Source organism: Panthera onca, chromosome B4, assembly GCF_046562875.1.
Source record: "Panthera onca isolate mPanOnc1 chromosome B4, mPanOnc1 haplotype 2, whole genome shotgun sequence".
In the NCBI taxonomy this organism is placed as follows: domain Eukaryota; kingdom Metazoa; phylum Chordata; class Mammalia; order Carnivora; family Felidae; genus Panthera; species Panthera onca.
This window is the reverse complement of record NC_138345.1, coordinates 88031235-88051267: the sequence shown is the minus strand read 5'-3', so window position 1 is coordinate 88051267 and position 20033 is coordinate 88031235. Positions and strand designations below refer to the sequence as shown.

At 43.8% G+C, this 20033-nt stretch overlaps 1 protein-coding gene across 2 annotated transcripts in view; it reads left to right on the top strand.

Annotated features, from left to right (window-relative positions):
- Positions 1–20033, top strand: part of PPM1H (protein phosphatase, Mg2+/Mn2+ dependent 1H) — a 261692-nt gene that overhangs the window by 132900 nt on the left and 108759 nt on the right. For both annotated transcript variants that reach the window (XM_060657079.3, XM_060657077.3), the window contains exon 4: positions 4682–4794. In XM_060657079.3, coding sequence (XP_060513062.1) covers positions 4682–4794 — 113 coding nt within the window. The remainder of the gene's footprint in view (positions 1–4681; positions 4795–20033) is intronic.

Genomic DNA, 20033 nt, shown 5'->3' with positions numbered 1-20033 from the left:
GTGCCGGTATAGAAGTTTGGTTGTTAGGAAGGAAGAAAATGGCAATATTTTTGTTGTAGAACTACCATACATCCTCCTGTCACTGAATTAATGATTGGAAATAGCACTCAGCTTGGATTTATTGGTAAAAACCTCATTTCACTATTGTGAAAAAGAGGATAAATGCAAAGCTTATTTATAGTTTATAAATCCTAGTGTTTTCAAATATTAGCATATTCATCGTAAGTTATGGACCTGCTTTCTTAAACCTATGTCTTTCTGTGTTTAATAAGCTAGAGTTTTGTTTTGTCTTTGTTTTGGTAGAACAGGAAGTTCCTCCTAGAAGGATTGAGCATGTGATTCCACAAACAGCCAGCAGGTGGCAATATGAGGCAGTATTGGTTTTTTCCTTCCTCATTGCCTGGCTGACAGATTGGCTTGTTCCCAGAATAAATCAAAATCAGACCCAGATACTAAAACCATGCAGAATCTTATTATTTGTGACTGACACTATTAGCAATGTGCTCAGAGCCGTGTTTTAACCCATCTATGGGGAGCTGCCAAGTCCTGTTGAAACTACCCAACACTTGCTCTCTTCTGTTGTCTCATGTTGCTGTCCTTTTGCAACCTGAAATTGGTAGGAAACAAAGAATGATCCTGAAGCTGCATCATCCCTGGGACTTTCAAACCAAATTATAACCATCCCGAGCAATATATTTTCTTTCTTGCGGTTCTTTCCTGCTGAATTAGTCTCATTTCACACATCTCTCCTACTTCCCTTCATTGCCAGTATCCTTCCTTGAAACAAAAAGAAAATTAAATCCCAAGTCTTTAAAAATTGGATCTGTTCTTATGATTTAGAGATAAATCTGGCTTAAACGTAGTATTTAGACAGACACACAACACAGGATAAATCAGTCCTACTAAACAGAAGGGACTGTTTGAGCCATCTTGAGCAGTCTGCAGGACCCTTGACTGAGCAGGTAAAACAGTTATCTTGTTAATTGAATATTATGAGTGCGTAAATTGGTCTTTTAGATTACACTTGCAAAGGAATGATAGTATATGCATGTGTTTTGCTGGCAAGTTATTCTAGAGTTATGTCTTGGGTCTTGTTGACAGCTAAAATGGGGAAATACTCCAGACAGGTTCTTGTTTAGCACAAAGCAATGGGCAGTAATTCCCATGATTTCATTGATTTTTTTTTTAAATACCCAAACATGAGGGTTTACAAAATAATAACTCTACATTTTTATGTATTTTTAATGTAGAGTGTGGGAAGCTTAAGCTAATTGGAAAAGTTGAAGGTTTGAAGGGTAGTTAATTCAGCAGTAAATATCCTTATTGACTTCATTTATCATGTTTGATCTGGTAGTAAAAGAACCATGCAGATGGTCCTTTAACGTTCCTTTCAGTACTAAGATTTTGTGAAACATCTTTTAAAGAGGAGTAGGTGGTGTAGGAAAAAAATAAATGTGCTATTTTGGCTTCTAGGGAGGGGAGGGGAAGCAATTATTTTTAGAATATGTTCTAGTTACACCCAGTTTTAGAAGAAATAGAAGAGCGTATTTTAATGTCAGCGAATCCTTCAGGGGGATGAAGTCTGTGGAAACACATCTTTCAAATCCTAGTCACTGTGATCGCAGGGAGCACACACATAATTCACGTGTGTGTGTGTGCACGCAAGGGCATCTGCACGCACACACATGCACGTATATATTACCACAGAAGCGGTGGGGGGTGATAGAAGGGTAAACCTATTAGAGTTTCCTGAACAAAACATGGCTAGACTTTAGTCCACTGTTTATGTGACAGTGTTGCCAAACTTAGCATTCCTTATGCTGGGGGAGCTACAGAGGGCACGTAGTTGAAATATAGGAAAAGATGAAAGAAAGGATGAAGTCAATTAGAACAAAATGCTGAATCGCACTATTAACGTAATGGCAAGGGATTAATTGCGCAAGCTAGCTGTAACATCTTCCTCCAGATGAAAGGCAAATAGGCACTCTGCTGTAGCAGAAAATCGCGGTGTCGTACATACACTCGTCTTGATTTTTTAAAGAAATAATTTCCGGATCAGAGTTTCTGGCAATGTTAACTGTGATACAGAACACACCTGTGATGCAGGATGAACTTGTTTGAGTCCCAGTGGAAATTTTTGCCATGGATGCTGCTTTCACTTGGGCTCTGTGTATCATAGCATTTTCTTTTGGATTGCACGAGTGATTTAAGTCTTTCAAGCATTATTCACACCCCACTCCATGTATAGCATGCAAGCAGTTGGGTGCTCAAGGTATTTTCTTAAATAAAAATTGTCTTTCATTCAGACATTAGGTATTCAAACAAATGTTGATTCTGGATATGAAAACATACTTTCTGTTAGCCCCAGCAGTTCCTTCCAGTATATTAAAAACAGTAGCATAGTCGTATTGAGTGTGGACTTGACACACCAGTTTATATACTAATTTGATGAAATATGTGTCTATCATAACATCAGCTTTATTTTACTTATTTAAATGGGAAAGAAAGGGACTACATCCATCTGCAAACTGCTTTGTGAATAGGGCTGTTGGTTCGGTTTTTATGCATTGCTTGGAGGTTAAACAGACAAAACTTCTGACAACTGGATGTTTTCTTTCCCTTTCACTTCCTTGTGACAGTCTCTTTGGCTGATCTTTGGCTGATACTCATGCTCCTTCTCACCCTCGGGGCTCCTGCCATTCTTGTGTAGGTTCTGATAACCATTCATTCATTCTTGCCAATTGACTGCATCTGAACTGAAGCATGGGTTCCTGCTTAATTATCATCTTAGCATTTATTTGCGTCCTAAGCTTTTCCTTTGTCAATTACAGGGAACACATTTCTCATGTTACGGAAGGGGTAAGGTGGTAAAGAGATAATTTGGACACCCAGGCATTTTTAAAGGTATTTCTTCATTTGCCCCCCCAGAGATATTTATTAAACTATCTTTTTACCTGGCCTGGCATAGGTGTTGAGGGTCTAGCAGTGAGCAAGAGAGGTCTCTGCTGCCGGTCATGGAGCTTCTGGGTCTGGGAAGGATCGAGATGGCCAGCTAAGCCCCTCACACATAGCATCTGATTTCATCCTCACGGCACTCATTTAAGAAACTAATTTATACAGAATTTGAGTAAATTTGTAAGATCCAGTCTTTGAAGGCGGTCCTCATGCTGGACTCTGCAGCTTTTCTTCTCTTCGAAACTACCACATCCCCCCACCCCCCCACACACACATTCTTAACCCCTCCCCGTGGTTCCCCAGCCTTTGTTCTCCCTTCCCCCTTCCCCAGTTGATTCCCAAGTAAGTTAGTTTCTCCCAGATTCTGATTTTGTACTTTTTATCTACTTCCTTTTTACCAGTATGCTGATCTTCATCTGTGTCCTTGGCTCAGGCTCTTGCCCTGTTTCCAGCTTTTCACTGGTGATTTGTTTGAACTTGTGTTACCACCTCTGGCCTCTGGAGCCGAGCGTTTGTGATAAATGCCAGATTACTGAATTATCTCCCCTTTTCCAGGAGGAGGCTGGTTGAAGCAGCAGAATTGTGACTCTGTGGGTTTCTAAGAACCACAAAAGTGCCCCAGCCCCCGGTCTGCCAGGGGGACCCTCAGAATCGGCCCAGGCCCCATCTCCTCTTGTCCTCCTCCCTCACTCAGCTTCAACCATAGATTACCATGGAAGTGTTTGGCCTTATTTTAGCCAGCATCCAGTTTATTTTCCTAACTCCACTCACATGTTTCTGGGGTCACAGAACCCATGCTTCTGTCACTGACCCAGAATTTCACGAAGACCTGTGTCTTGGATGATGCCTATTTGTCAAGAGAAGTCTTGGTCTGTTGTTGATTTTCTGGGTGTGGGGGCCTCAGTAGGTGGCAGGTGATAAGAGGCTTTGGATGAGGAGAATCAGATTGAAATCCAAACCCCAACCAGGTAAATGTAGGCAAGTTACCCCCCTTCTGTCCACCGCCCCCCCATGAAGGTTAATAATACGGTTATGAGGATTAGCTGAGACTCTCTCTGTACGGTACTTCGCACCCTGCCTGACCTGGAAGAGGTGCTCCTTGAGTATCAGCTGTGGCTGTGAATGTGTGTCACACACACATTTGTTGTGAATCTGTGGCTGTCGGACAATGAAGTCAGATCAGAGTTCGTAAGCTTCTAGCTTTGATGAGTAAGACAGGGCAACCAGTTGGCTCCTGCCTGCTTTTGAAGAGAGGACACAATTCTTCAAGTCACTTCTCTTATCTGGCTGCAAAAAGAAACTATTGGAGACTCTGGGGTTAAAAACATTGCTCAGGTCCAAGTAGTTAGCATTACCAGCCTGTCTATTTATTGTATTTCTCACATGGCAGGTCAGGCATTCCATACAAAGACTAAATTTTCCACAAGCTGGGGTATTTATTATTGAATGCAGTTGGTTTTCTTTTTCTCATTTTTGTTCTGATTAGATCCGTTTGCCATCCCTTGTTTCCTGTCTCTGGTCTGCAGATGGGCTAATAGACGACAGTTTTATGCCAGTGACCTCAGTGATTAAATGCTCTTCAGGTGGTAGAAAAGTATTAACGATTTTCTTGTCTCGTCTTTGAAGCACATCCTGACTCGGAGGGCTGTGTCAAGGGAATGAGGTTAAGAAAGTCTTTGATATGAGTTCCTGTACAATCCAGCGCTAACTTTGTTTTCTTCTCCAGGACCTACAGATAGAACGAGAGAGGAGTTCATATAATATATCTGGTGGCTGCACAGCCCTCATTGTGGTTTGCCTCTTGGGAAAGCTGTATGTGGCGAATGCTGGCGATAGCAGGTGAGCACATTCTCTGTCTGGTTCTTCCTGGTCTCTAATGCCTTCCATAATTTTTATCTGGTTTAAAATAGTGATAGGAAATAAAATAACTCTGTTTGAGATTAGATATTGAGAAAGATGATCTTTCTCCATGTAAATAAAGTGCATCTAAGATGAATCATCTGGCTGGTATTAAGAGGTAAATGCTGTCTCGTACCTGCCCAGAGTAGCAGGTCACGTATAGACCTGTGATTGATCTGTATACCTGGGATTAATACCTGTGGCTAATCTAAACTGGTAGGATACAAATGTGTTTTGACTTCAGAACCTGATCTGCAGTAAAATCTTAGCAGAGGCATAAAACAGGAGAGGGGAAGGAGGAGAGGGCTTTAAATGAAGGAAGTGTTTGGAAGGGACTGGGGAGGACTCTGTAGCTGCTTCTACTTCTGCCCAGTGACTTTGCTCCGTCCCCTCCCAGAATCCCATGAGTTTCTCCCTTTGTGCACAAGCCCTTAAAGGCTCTAGTCTCTTTTCTGGGCTCAGCCGAAAGGAATTTTGGCCAAGAGATTTTGGTTAACCCCTAATCTATCCAGCATTATCAGGAATAAGATACATTTGGGTTTTATTTTAAATTACTAATGTGTCCTCACTTAACGCGCAGGGAATTTTAAACTTCTAGATTTTGTGAAAAGTGTTCTAATACGTATTACATACGTGTCTGTCCCCTTTGGTAACAACATAGGTTGGCTTTCTGCTAAAGACCGACTCTTTGTTTTGAAAGCAAAGTACTAGACTCTGTGCAATACGTCCTTAGAGGATGGGTGGTTTCCCTATGCAGCCTACAGTGTTAGGAGGCCCTCGTCCCTCAGTCCCCTGTCTCTGGGTCACGTGCCTCTTTGAGCATCCCTGCTTGCCCTTGGCCCTGCTCCAGGTCTGTCCCCACTGCCTCCCCTTCCCTGCAAACCTCAGGTCATGGCCGAGGACTGACTCCTGGCCGAAGACCAACTCCAGTAGGCAGCAGGGGAGAAATTTAGCTTTGACTTCCATTTGCAAAGCAGGACAGCCTGAGGGAGTCTTCATTCCCTAGAGGGAATCATCCTTTCCTGGTCTTCCCACTGAAGATTCCAGAAAGTAAGGAGAGTGAACTGCCAAGGCAGCAGTATTTGGAGTTTGACAATTGATGGCTTTTGAAGGTCTGTTTTATTTTAATGTGTATGTGGATTTCCATTAAACTCTATAAGCTATCTCCATTTCAGCATGATGTTTTGCTGGGTAAATGGAAGTGTCTATAAGATACCATGTTTATCCCGTGGCTTCCATTCCTCAATGTCTTGTCAGAGTCCCAGCAGGAGACAGACACCTACTCAGGTGGGTCAACTGAATGAAGCAGTGAAAGGAACCCCGCACAGGGGTCGGGCTGGGGGTGGGGCACTGGGGCTCAGAAAGACTTTTACACCTGAGGCCTGCAAGACCCAGAGAGGACTTGCTCCAGCAGAGCCCAGGAGAGTGGGGTCATGTGTGAGGGCCCCTGGGCAGGAGCTACAGGAGAAAAGGGAAGAAATACTTTGACTTCTTTCTCTTCCATCCCCCACCTCTACCCTCGCCTCTTGCTGGGGCTGCCCCGTGGATGATCTCAGGTGGGAGCCAGGTGACAGGGAGCCCACGGAGTACTGGTCACGGAGGTCAGCCAGCTAGGGCATGCACACAGACCAGGGTGGCATCGGTGGGGGGGGGGGGGGGGGGGGGGGGAGGCAGCTGCAAGCAGCACCCCTGCTGTCTCCCCTTCCCTTCTCCCTGCCAGGGTTTGAGCTTCTTGCACATAGGAATCTTCCATCTCCAGGGGCCTTTTAAGACTCACACTGAGGAGCAGGCCTTTGGGCCTGTTTTTCTGTTCCAGGTCTTGCATTAGTTTGGAGACAGATGAGCAGGTAAGGAGGTGATGCCCTTCTCTTCTGAGTGAGACTGAATCAGCAATTCAGCTGTTGCACTCATATCCACCCTAGGCTTTATGTCTAGTTCCATGCCCTTTGCAATGAGTTTGCTTTTCTAGCCCTTCCATGACTAGGGAGGTGACAGAGTGTCTTGCTCCCTGGGAACAGGTCCGCTCCTCATCTCAGGAAGCACCTCTCACCAGATGATCCCCAGAGAAGAGAACCCAAATTTCTGGGCCTGGAGTACCTTCATGTTGGATTATCCTCTTCATAGATACAGCTGCTCCCTGGGACCTTCTCCTCATTTTTGAATCTAGTTTTCTTCAAAGCTCCTAGCTCTTTAACAGAGCCACTTACCCAGCCATGCCTTCTGTCCTCCTTCCCGGAAGCTCCAGTGCCCTGTCCAGGATCTGCCAGTCTCCAGGACTCATCTTCTGGACTCTTGTCCCCACCCTTCCCCCACCCCACCCCACCCCTTGTGTTTAAAGTGCCAATTTCTAGATCAGATCTTGAACTCCACATCTGTAAAAACAGTGGTGGTGGACTAAATAATCCCTAAAGTTTCTGGCATTCCATGTATATTACCCCATGAGGAATGACACTTTTGGAAGATAAAGTGATGCTATACTTATTGATTTTCAGTAATTTTTATTCTTCTTAGAGTCAGTTTTTGAAATCTCAGTATAACACAGGTTCCCATGTTTCTAAATGTTCATAAAAGTATGATATTTTACAGGTTCCCAATAGTTTGAAAAGCTTGATAGGTACTTTATCCTCATTAAAGCTATAAAGCACACACATGCACGCGCGCACACACACACACACACACATATTATCCTATGATAAAATAGCATCTTTAAAAACCTAATAAGCTAAATTACATGTGCAGTGTTCAGGCTCCAGTATCTAGGTATGAATTGGGGGTTTTATGGCTTATCTGTTGGATTTGCTGTTCATGTATGGGTCATATGTCATATAGAAATCTAAGAGCAGTAAGAATTGTTATTTGTGTTCACCATCTGGAGGATAACCTATAGGACATATATTCATTAGGGTGCTATTTTTAGCTCTTGTATGAACAACAGTTATTCACTATCTTCTTCTGTAAGATCATTGCCTAGTTTATGTGCCAATAATATAGGTATTTGAATTTACAAAAATAGTCAGTTATTCCCCAGAATCAACAACTAAGTGAACTTTGATCAGATTTACGTAAATGTGGGTCCATCATTACTTCTGAGCAAGTAGTCATGAATCCAAGGGCTGAATTTAAACAGATGATTAGAGTTGACAGAGTTCTGTAGCAATAGGGCCCTGATTAATTCCTATTTTTTCTTCTTTATTGCCAGACATTGGCTGTTGTATGTTTACTTTAAATCTTGACAGGTTTTTTTTTTTTTAATGTTTTATTTATTTTTGAGACAGAAAGAGACAGAGCATGAACGGGGGAGGGTCAGAGAGAGAGGGAGACACAGAATCCAAAGCAGGCTCCAGGCTCTGAGCTGTCAGCACAGAGCCCGACGCGGGGCTCGAACTCACGGACCGTGAGATCATGACCTGAGCCGAAGTCGGACGCTTAACCGACTGAGCCACCCAGGCGCTCCAAATCTTGACAGTTTTGAGAGTGAAAACAAATCTTTGTCATAGGTTCACTACCCCATTATTATTCACACTCAGGGAAGGAGAAGCATTGCACTGGTTTGATTTGGAAGCTACTGGTGGTAAGGAACTACTTTCTGAGCCACTTAGCAAACTGTGAACCATTTGATTCCCCGTCAGGCACATGTATGTTGGCAGTTTTTTTCAGGAGGGGCTGCCTCCTGTTGTTGGTGGCTTCGTGGTTTTTGAGTCACTGACTCCCCTCGGTGTAGTATGATGCACCTCGGTCTACAGTGATGCCAGGTGACTAGTGCAGAGTTTGGGACAGACTTGCCTTTCTTTCCTCAGCGACTGGTGCACAGCCTGGAACAGATCTGCCCTTCTCACCTCAGCCGAGGTAACTAGCTGTAGAGGAACACGCAAGAACTACTTGATGCGTGACAGTTGCTTTATTTTTCCTAGGCAAAGGCAGCCGACTAAACACCTAGGGGATCATAAGGGACTAGGAAAGAAGCAGATGGTGGGCGGGTTTCTTCTTCTAGCAAAAAAGAACTGGTCGTGTGCAAATGTCATGCAAAGCAATATGCAAGCTATCACCCATTGTGTTTGAGTCATTGGCTCCTTAGGGCTTGGAGGGATTCTTCAGTTTGAGAAGATGCTTTGAATTCATTTTAGAAGATGATTTCATTTTATTTCTATGGAGCTAAGGTACTAAGGAGGCAAAGCCGGTGCCACTTATTTGAAACAACGTCTGAAGGTTTGGCAACTGAGACTAGGTGAACTCATTCAGATGAAAGAACATCGTTGAAGACTTGTTAACTTGATGATTCCACTCTTGCCAAATTTATAGTAACAGGACAAGAAGACATAAGTGCTAGGCACATGTTAAATACCGTAACATAATAAAGAATTATATCCAATTCTCTCAGTAATTTAGTGACAAGCAGACATTGTTAATGTCAGATAGGTATACTGAGGCACAGCAAAGTGATTTCCCCCAGCTGGAAGTCAGAGTGCCACATATATATATGTGTGTGCCATATCTATCTATCTATCTATCTATCTATCTATCTATCTATCTATCTTAAGTAGGCCCCACACCCAGCATGGGGCCCAGTGTGGGGCTTAAACTCATGACCCTGAGATCAAGATCTGATTTGAGATCAAGGGTTGGACACAACTGACTGAGCCATCCAGGTGCCCCCAGTGTCATGTGCTTAGTGCCTGTACCTTGGGATTTCCCATCCGTGCTAAGACTTACAGGGTTTTTTTGTTTGTTTTTAGAGACATTTTCACGTCTCTAAAATCAAGAGTTTCTAATTAACTTTTTTTTCTTTCCTACTTGTATGTAAAATGATGGCATACATTATAATCAGTGGCATCTTTGATTTTACCTGAAAAGGTTTATGGAGTGTAAACCTTTGAGGGGATGGCTGCACTTAAAATCTATTTTAAATACATTGCAATAGTGAAGCAGATAAGCTTTGAGTGGTCCAGTTCATTCATTCATGATACAAGGAATGCTATTTTCTCAAAATGAGGGCTGCCACCCACTTTTAAAGGTCTCAGAGTTCTGTGATAGCATTGTAAATTCTGTTTTAATTTTGATGATTATCTATTGAAAATAACAAGCATTTTCTGGATTGCCTGGCTGACTATGTTGTAAATAATAACTGCCTTGAATTCAGATCCCCATTTTGTCATGTTCAAGGTCCTCCTAAGGAAAGATCAGGAAGGTCAAATGTGTTCATGATGTAGCTCTATCTATAGGAGTGAAGAAGCATTCCACTAATTGTCCTTAAAATGAAGCCAGGGGGCGCCTGGGGGGCGCAGTCAGTTAAGCGTCTGACTTCAGCCAGGTCACGATCTCGCGGTCCGTGAGTTCGAGCCCCGCGTCAGGCTCTGGGCTGATGGCTCAGAGCCTGGAGCCTGATTCCGATTCTGTGTCTCCCTCTCTCTCTGCCCCTCCCCCGTTCATGCTCTGTCTCTCTCTGTCCCAAAAATAAATAAAAACCGTTGAAAAAAAAATTTAAAAAAAAAAAAAAAAAAAAAAAAAATGAAGCCAGGAAGTCCAGCCAGGGTGGCTTTCTTTGCTATCTCTTTCCCTCATTTTTAATTGTCCAGAATTATCCTCCATCTAACTTACAGCTTTCCATACTCATTCAGAATATGGAAAGGTGAATTCCTCTGGTAAGTCTGAATTTTCTTGAGGATAGGAGTTAGGTTTTAAACAAGACTGCAACATTTCTCAGTTCAAAACCAGTTATATTTCTGTGGTGTTTTGTCTCTCAGCCTTCTCTGCTTTGCTAGTGGTAAGACAGTGAAACATGATGTAACTTCCTCCAACCCAAGAGAATGTAAAGAACTATTCCCTCCTGTTGATGTTCATGGACATAAATGCCCGGTACACAACCTTCCTGAAACTGCTTACTCATAGGTGGTTCGTCTATCCATACCTGCCAGTGAGCTGCTTCTTTGATAATGGCCTTCCTTTGAGTCCAGAAGTATATTTGATCTTCTTCCATTGACTACATTAAGTTCACCACATCTCTCACTGTGTTTCACAGGTATCTGAAAAATAGTATGGAGAAAAGTGAAAATTAACTTCCATTCTCTACTGTGAAAGTTAAATTGCTATTTCTACCTTTTTCTGCATGGCTCCCTCTCTTTTCTGTATATATTTGCATAATCCCTTAGCTATACCCATAACCTGTAGAAGGGAATAGCAGAAAGAAAATATTACTATCAAATACTCACAAATACATGCAAAGACATAGAGACTGTGATGGCTCATAACAGTCTCTCCTTTTCCTATCAAGCCACTCACTGTCTACACAGAGGGCATGTAAGAGACCCTTCTCTCTCTGGACTTCCTCCCTATCTCTTCCCCTTGGATATTTTTGAACCTGACCCTGACACCCCTTGCCCTGAATCAGTGGTTCTCAAAATGTGGTGCTCAAACCAGCAGTAGTATATGGGACCTTGTTAGAAAAGTAAATTCTGGAGTTCTACCCCAGACCAACTAAATCAGAGACCTAGCGTATAGGGCTTTAGCAATCTATGGTTTAGCAAGCCCTCCGGGTTATTCTGAAATATAGAAGAACCCCTGCTCTGAAGTCTACTCCTGGCATCTAAGAGAGCCAGGAAGGAGCCACTGTGTCCTTAGGGTTTAAAAACTACAGCTCTTCCTGGCCTGTGGCCAAAGTGCCCAACTCTGAAGGCTATCCAAGCATCCGGCCCTCCTGGCTGCATCCAGACACCACATGCTGGAGGGCTTCTGTGGTGATGTTCCCCCTTAGGCTCTCCGATGCTGCTGCCTGAGGTGGAGGGGCCCTGCCTGCACCTGTCAGCTGGCTGCAAATTCCTTTTTGCCAGTCTCCTACTCTGGAGCATAGGCCCTTCTCCTTGAAAAGTGTGAGTTAGAGTAAAGATTTCTCCTATGGTTTAGCTCCTTATCTCAGATTCCCACTGACTGCTGGATAGTTCTGAAGCCTCCCCCCCCCCCCCCAGAAGCCCCCATTTGTCTCTGAAATGGGTCAAGCATGCCCCTGTGTGGACTTCTGGTCTCTTATGGTTGGGCCCCTGGCAGAGTGCACTTGTGGCTGTGGTTTCCCCATCCCACCCAAATCATGCTTTGAACAACTTGACTCCCATGGAAGGGCTGGGCCGGGAAGTCTCTTGGCATTTGTAGGAATGGAATATTTGCACATACAAATACTGGCATAAAATGGTTCATGATCGTACCTTTTATCTATCCCTAGCTGCTGAGGTAGGATGAAGCAGTGCATCAGTGTCACAAGGGAATTTTCCAGTGTAGAATCCTAAAGTTTTATCTTTGGGCCACATTGGCCATCACCATGATTTTTAGGGTTTAGTCATCTAATTTGTTGATCATGTGAAGTCAGGTAAGATGAGCTGGCAAGATACAGAAAGACCTTTAGTACCTGGCAAAGTGGGCTACAACTCACCAGGTGAAGTTTAACAACAGTGAAGGTAAAGTGTATTACCTGTTGAAAGGGGGGAAAAAGCTAGCAGGATATAAGAGATGAAGCTTATCAGTGGCTCACATTTTTTAAAAATGTATTTAAGTGGACAGTAAGTTCAATCTGGTCAGTGTGGTGTAGACACCAGAACTTAATGTAATCCCAGACTGAAGCATTTGAAGTATGAGGCAAATAATACATAATGTTTTTTTGTTGGCTTATTTTGTCTCAGGCATTCTTTCTAGTTTCTAGGGCTTTACATGAGTAACCTGATTAATCCTCACACCAGCTCTTTTGGGGAAGAACTATTATTAATCTTGTTTTACATGTGAAGTCTCTCTCTAGGTAACACAATTCAACATGTGCATGAATGGACAGGAATATTCCAGAGGCCAGAGTGATGAAGAGGTTTAGAACCATGTTTGAAGGGATAGAAAAAAATGCAGACTAAGTAGAGTTTGTTAGTCACATGGAAAGATAATTTGTATTGATGTAAGAGATCTTTGGATATTCGTCAGGTACGAGGGAGCGTGGAAAGGGTTGTTCTCCATGAGTCGGGGACAGAGGTGATAGCCACAGGAGGAAAGGGCAGTGGTTAGGAACATGGGCTCAAACTGCCCGAGTTGAATCCTGGCTCGGCCACTTGTAGTTGTATGCAAACTTGGGCCAATCTCACGTGTCCAGTGGCTCAGTTTTGCTACCTGTAAAGGAGATGATGGCAGCACCACTTTCCAGGGAGGACTAGATGAGCAGACGTGAAGAAAGCATTCAGCACGGGGCCAGGTCCACAGTAACTGCTCAGTAATGGTTAATTGCTTTATTGTCATTGTACTTGGTACAAACTCAGAGCTGAACACAGATGCAGGGAGCTGCTGTGGAAAATGCTGGGTTCTCTCCTAAGGAAAATATTTGTGCATCAGCTCTATGACCACCTAGCAAGAGTGTTGCACTAAGTAATTTGATTTTTCAGGGTCCCCATTAAGTGCCATGTTTCAGTGACTTTAGGGGAATCTTTGAAACATTGTGATGTTTCCTTTTTCCTTCTTATAAGAAATTAATGATCTCATGATTTGTATTAGGACAGGTACAAAGGTTTCCTGCTGTGCAATGATACGTTAGGTAGGCTAAGTGTGGAAACAATAGACGCTCAAATTCACTAGTCTGGAGAAGCAGTGGCTTTGTGTCTTGCAGACATCTGAGGACCTGGCATGAAGGAGGCTCTGTTGTCTTTAGCACTTGGCTTCCATGGTCTCTGGAGGTACGCCTCCATCTAGTCAGCTAGAAAGGGACAGGAGCCTGGATGGGGGTGGGGAGCAGTCAAGGGAGGTGTTTATGGCCCTGGCTCAGAAGCAGCACCTATCGTGTCTGCATGCTTTCCACTGGCTAGAATTCAGGCGAATACCCATCCCGAGAAAACAAGGCTTCTGGGAAATGTATTTATTCTAAGTTGTTTTCCCTGGACCAAGGGAATTTAATATGATAAACATTTGGCAGATTTAGCCACCCCTGGGCATTGAGAAGGGAATTCATGGTAGGTTCAATTAGTGATCGTGTCTTTGTTCATTTCTGGTACATTTTTCCCCATTGAGCTGATGAAGCTACAACTTGGATATCATTGTTTTTTAAGCCCAAACAGTGGTGATCTCTTTTGTTGCTTTAATTTTGTCACTGTTAGTTTTAGAAGAGGTGCCATAAGTTCAGCTTAAATTGTCAGATAGCAGAGAACTAGCTGTTTCACCATGATCCACTTTGATCTTGGAAGCATATTTGAATAATGAAAAAGCCTGCAAGTAAACATCATACTGAATATATTTGTCTTTAGGAAGTTCATCACAGAAAGCAATACTTATTTCATGCTAAAGAAGAAAGATGGCATTAATCGGGTGTAGGCTATGACTATACTGATGTTTTAGAAATTTCTGTTCTTTTGAGGTTATTTTAAAATTCTTATTATGTTGTAGAGATTTTTTTTAAATTTTTTAAAAAAGTTTATTTATTTATTTTGAGAGAGAGAGAGAGAAAGCAGGGAAGGGGCAGAGAAAGAGGGAGAGTGAGAATCCCAAGCAGGCTCCACACTGTCAGTGCAGAGCCTGATGCAGGGCTTGAACTCCCAAACCATGAGATCATGACCTGAGCTGAAGTTGGAAGCTTAACCAACTGAGCCACCCAGGAGCCCAGGTTGTAGAGATTTTTTTTTTTTAATTTTTTTTTTTAATGTTTATTTATTTTTGAGACAGAGAGAGACAGAGCATGAACGGGGGAGGATCAGAGAGGGAGACACAGAATCTGAAGCAGGCTCCAGGCTCTGAGCTGTCAGCACAGAGCCCGATGTGGGCTCGAACTCACGGACTGTGAGATCATGACCTGAGCTGAAGTCGGACGCCCAACCGACTGAGCCACCCAGGCGCCCCATGAGATTTTTAAATGGCATACCGGTTCCGGTCAATAGTTCCACGAAAGAAGCCATTGTTATTTTAATATCACATAGATGAGCAAACCCCATCACAGAGCCTGTACCTTTGCCCGACATCATACTGTGCACTGTGCAGCTAGAATTCAAACTGAGGCCCGTGAGTCCCAAGTGCGTGTACTTAACCACTACCCGATTCTGTGTCCTGACTCATCCTCCCCCACTGTGTAGCTACACATACACTTTGGCTGTGGGTGGGTCTCCTTGGCCACTCTCTGAAAACCTTATTTTAGGTTTATATCTTATTTTTTTTATTTCACGTTATCTTTGTTTGTTTTTAAATAATCCACATACGTCTTGCTTGGGTTGTTAAGACAAGCCAATACTGAGTCAGACATCGGGGCCACCAGTCTGAGGTATGAAGCTGACTTGCATCAAAACCATGCCGGGTAATGACCTGAGAACAAACCATCCTCCTCCGTCAGGAGGAAGTGGGGCCAGCTGCTACTTTATACCTGCGATGCTCTGAAACCCTTTATGAGGTGTTCTGGAAAACTACTTCCCTTTGGGAAGGTGCCAGAAGGATGAGTCAAAGGTACCATGGAGGGGTGGAGGGGTGGAGAGGGGAGAGACACGAAACTAATCCCGGGCGGTTTTATTGGCTCCACCAGCCGAGGGGCAGGCTGCAGCAGGAGCGGTGGTGTGGTGCTTGTGGTGGTAGCAGCAACAGTAGTGGTCATAGTAACATTAATGGGCACTGCGGTGGGGGCCAGTATTTAAAACAAACATAAAAGAGAGTCTGCTCCTGGGGCACGGGTGGCTCAGTTAAGCGTCCACCTCTTGCTTTTGGCTCAGGTCCTGATCTCACAGTCATGAGATCCGGCCCCACCTGGGGCTCTGCGTTGAATGTGAAGCCTGCTTGGGATTCTTTCTCTCCCTCTCCCTGCTCCTCCCCTGCTCTTTGTCTGTCTCTGTCTGTCTGTCTCTCTCTCCCTCAAAATAAATAAACATTTTTAAAACATGTTGTTTTTTTTTTTAAAAAAGGGTTCACTCTTCACATAGAGGGCAGGATGTAATTCTAAGGGAAAGGTGGCACCTACCTCCCAGGCTCATAGGCAGCCACTGACCTGTGAGTTGCTAGGTCAGAATGAGAAAGGAGGTAAGCTTTGAAAAATGCTCAGCCTTAATATTCAGTGGTAGACAAAGTGCTAGGGTCACTAATTCAGGGCCTCTGAGGGCCTGAAGGTCAGCACTGGACAGTGGGGAACTACCAGGAGCCCAGGTCATGGCTTCCTGCAAGGCTCAAATCTGGGGAGATCCTGTGGTACAGGTCCCAGGGGATTGAGCCCCAACAGAACTGGTACAAGTGGCATCTGAAAAGTTTCTCTGGGCTTGGGGTTTGAGGCATCTTATCTGTCTATTGGCATCTGAGCCGAGAAGACAGCGGAGGAAAATGGATCAGGGCCTCAGGAGTGCAGGGAGCTGAGCCGGCCAGGTTGGTTTCTGGCTGGATATTACTTAGTGGTCACCAAATTTCAGAGCTGTGGAAGACATCTCTGAGATCCATTAACAGGATCTTTTTAACTCCACTTGTTTCCAAAGCAGGGAACGGAGGCTCAGAGAGTGGTGTGAATTTTGGACCATCTCACAGCTGGCGTCAAGTTTGGAGTTTACCTCCTGGTCTCTGGGCTCCCAGCCCCGTGCTCTTTCTGCTACCGTCTCATTGAGGCAACCAAGGGCAGCATCACGCATCTGTACTCCGGAAACCTTCCTATTTTTTTTTTGTTGCTTCAGGGTTCTGTATTTACACTCTTTTGTCTTAGGCATGTTAATGTTATCAGCCAAGGAGAAAATGAAATATTCTTCATAATGCCCTCACAGCCGATCCTACTGAGTGCACGTGAGGCAAAATCTTGCCAAGGAAAGAAAAGGAAGGGAACGTGGGTTCTAGTTTCAGCTCTGCTCCTGGCTATCAGTGGGAATTCGAGAAAGGCAATTTCTCTGGGCTTCAATTTCCTTATCGGTAAAAAAAAAAAAAAAGTGGGAGGCAGGGGATTTGGGTTAGACCAGTGGTTCCTGGAGTGGTTACATAAGAATCAGCTGAAGTGCTTCCAAAAATAAATTGAATGAATGAATGAATGAATGAATGAAAAAACCTCCAGCCCCACCTTACTGATTCTGATTCAGTAAGCCTAAGAGAAGCCTAACAATTTTTTTTTTTTAACCCCCTGAGAGAGTGCACATTGGGCATTTATCTCATGTGGCTGGTACATAGTAGGCACTCAGTATATGTTAGCTATTGTGTGTATTAAAATAGAGAGTCAGAGACGCTAAGTGTTGGTTAGAAGTGTAAGCTTGCAAGCCAGGAGGCCTGGGTTTGAATTCCAGCTCCATCATTTACCGTGTGACCTTGAACAAGCAATGGAACCATTCTGTATGCCAGTTCCCTCCTCTGTAACATCAGAATTTTAACAGTCCCTGTATCACAGAGGCATTGCGAAGATTCAATGAGTCAATTTGATTCAAAAAATAATTGAATGTCCCCCGTGTGCCAGGCAGTACTCTGGGAACTTGACACTTAGTTAAAATGGAGACAACCCCCCCTATCCTCCTGGAGCTTGCGTTTTAGTGAGGGGAAGACTGGCAATCAATAAAATAAAGACGCAAAACACACAGTGCATGTAAAAGCATTATTACATGCTGATTGAGTGTGTTTGAAGTATTCAGACAAGTGCCTTCCTGCCATAGGGAAGCATCTAATAAAGTTGTTGATATTGATTATCAATATATTACGATTACTGCTGTTACTCCTAACACTTTAGAGTCTGCCACTTTAGTAGGTCTTAGATTGTCATGAAAATAGGTTGCAACGTAAAATAAATTTTACAGTACAGATGGCTTGACTATGAAAGAGCTACATTACCTCTGGGACTGATGTAAAAGCATGTGTTGGGAACTTTTCAGATAGCATTCCTGTTTTGGGACTCTCGTGTGGAGTACAACCTATCTTACCTCATACTGCCGCCAGAGGTTGCCTCTGGACTCTAGAACTATGTTCTTACCAGATTGGATCTGGACAACATGCTGAATTCAAGTCAGCACATTCTATACGACCATTGCCGGTGGAGGACGGGGGCGGGGGGCTCCATGTTGTTTACAGTCATCCTTGAGGTGCATTGAAGGCACACTAGGCAGCCCTTAATATTCTTTCCAGCTCTCAAGCTTTGTGATTTTTTTTTTTTAACCTAGTGTTTTGGCAAGCATTGGTTGTCTCTAAGTAACACAGAAAAAGTCATCCCCGACCCCCACCCCCCAGCAAAACCCTTCAAAAAGCCTCAAGCCTCTCAGGCATTCAACAAACAAACAAGTTTTGTGTTTTGTTTTGTTTTTTTTGTTTTTTTTTCCTTGCAAGACATAGCTGTGAAGTCAAGGTCATGCTTCCCAGGGAGCTAAGCAGCACAAGAAGCCCTCAATCATGCTGCTGGGCGCGGAGCCTGCCTGACCCTTTGCGTTGGGCTGTGCTTGACCATCCAGCTCTGGGATCCTTGCTTTTCTCTCCCAGTGGCATGCCAGGCAGTAAAAAGCCTTTTGCAGTTACAGAGTGGGAACTCATTCCCTACCATGGGCCTTCAGACCTGCCTGCAAAAATTGGATTCATGTCATTAATTTTCACACCGATTCATCTTTGTACTGGCCCCCCAGGGTTTGGTTCTTTCCTATGTCAAAGTTTATGTATAGTTCCACTCCCTGCTCCCACACCCTCAATCGTGTTCTTTGTAACTCTGAGCTGGCAAGTCAGAGCCATAACTGCCCCCAGGATTCCAAGGACATAGGGTCACTCTTCTAAGCAGGCGGCTCCAGTTCTCAATTGGCTAGACTATACTCCCTCTTCAGACCCTTCATTTAAATGAAGTCATATAGCAAAGTCTCAGTACATAAAATAAATAAGAATACTTGTGGTAGGGCAGTTATAGACTAGTTAGAACACAGATTCTGGAGACAGCCTAGATGGCTTCTGGTCCCAGTTCTGCCACTTATTTATGGTGCTGTGTGACCTTAAAGTACCCAACCTCTCTGTGCCTTTGTTCATTTATCAGTGAAATGGGGTTGATGAGACACCTTACCCATAATAAGGTTGGTAGAAGGATTATAAGTGTGTAATGTGGTAAGTGTTACCTAAGTTCCTGGCATCCAGTAATTGTTCAATACATGTTTTTATTACTATAATGATCATGATTATTATCCCCTATCTCAGTTGCTTATGGTTTTCTATGAAGTTTTTATTTTTATTTTATTTTTTCAAGTTTTATTTATCTTGAGTGTGTGTGCACACACACATACGTAGGGGAGGGGCAAAGAAAGAGAATCCCAAGCACGCTCCACACTGTCAGTGTGGACAGCCTGACACGGAGCTCAAACACACAAACCATGAGATCAGGACCTGAGCTGAAGTCAAGAGTCGGCTGCTTAACTGACTCAGCACCCAGGTGTCCCTCTGTGAAGTTTTAAAAACCACCGCACGGTACTGTGCTTTCAGCACCCATATTTTCATATAGTGCTTTTGCCTACAGAAGGCCCTGAATAAATGTCAAATAAAAAGACCTAACCAGCCATTCTTCACGCTGTGTTCCAGAAGGGATGCTTAAATGATTTAGGTTGTGTGTAGTCTCTCAAACAGGTTTGTTCAGGCCCTAGAATTGATGTTGGTGACTCCATAGCCGTTCCTTTTGCCCTCTGTTTGAGGCGTGAGTGCTGCCTCATGGGATGTTGCGTAAGGCTTCGTGTGCATGTCGTGGCCACTGTGATTGTGTTGTGTAACAGGCTAACGTAATATCCACTTAGGAACACCCGCACACACACACTTTAGCTTTTCCTGGACTTGGGCTCTTGTAGAAAACCTCGTTCCCAAATAGTGTAGGTTTGAAGGTCAGAACCTTTTGGGGAGATGAGGCCACACCAGGAAGAGCTAGACTAGCGAGTATGTAATTACGTGATGCCAAGGCATTAGTTACTATTTTACTGCATTGCCAGCAGGCAGTCTTCTGGTTGACCCGACATTTCTATAAGAACTTTGAGGCCTACCACACTGGGAATGTCCAGTGGTGCTCGAAAGAGAAACAGCACTCATGGGTTTCCCAACATATCTGTGCATGATGTATGCAGTGTGGGCACATGAGAACGTGTGATGAGCTGTGCAAAGTAAGCATGTCCCAGCACAGTACTCAGCGAAATCGGACAGAGAGCCAGACAAACCCCAGCAATCTTTTCTGTTAGAATTTGGCGTTTCACAGAAGTTTACACCCTGCTGTATCTAGCTTCAGAGATATACTGATTATT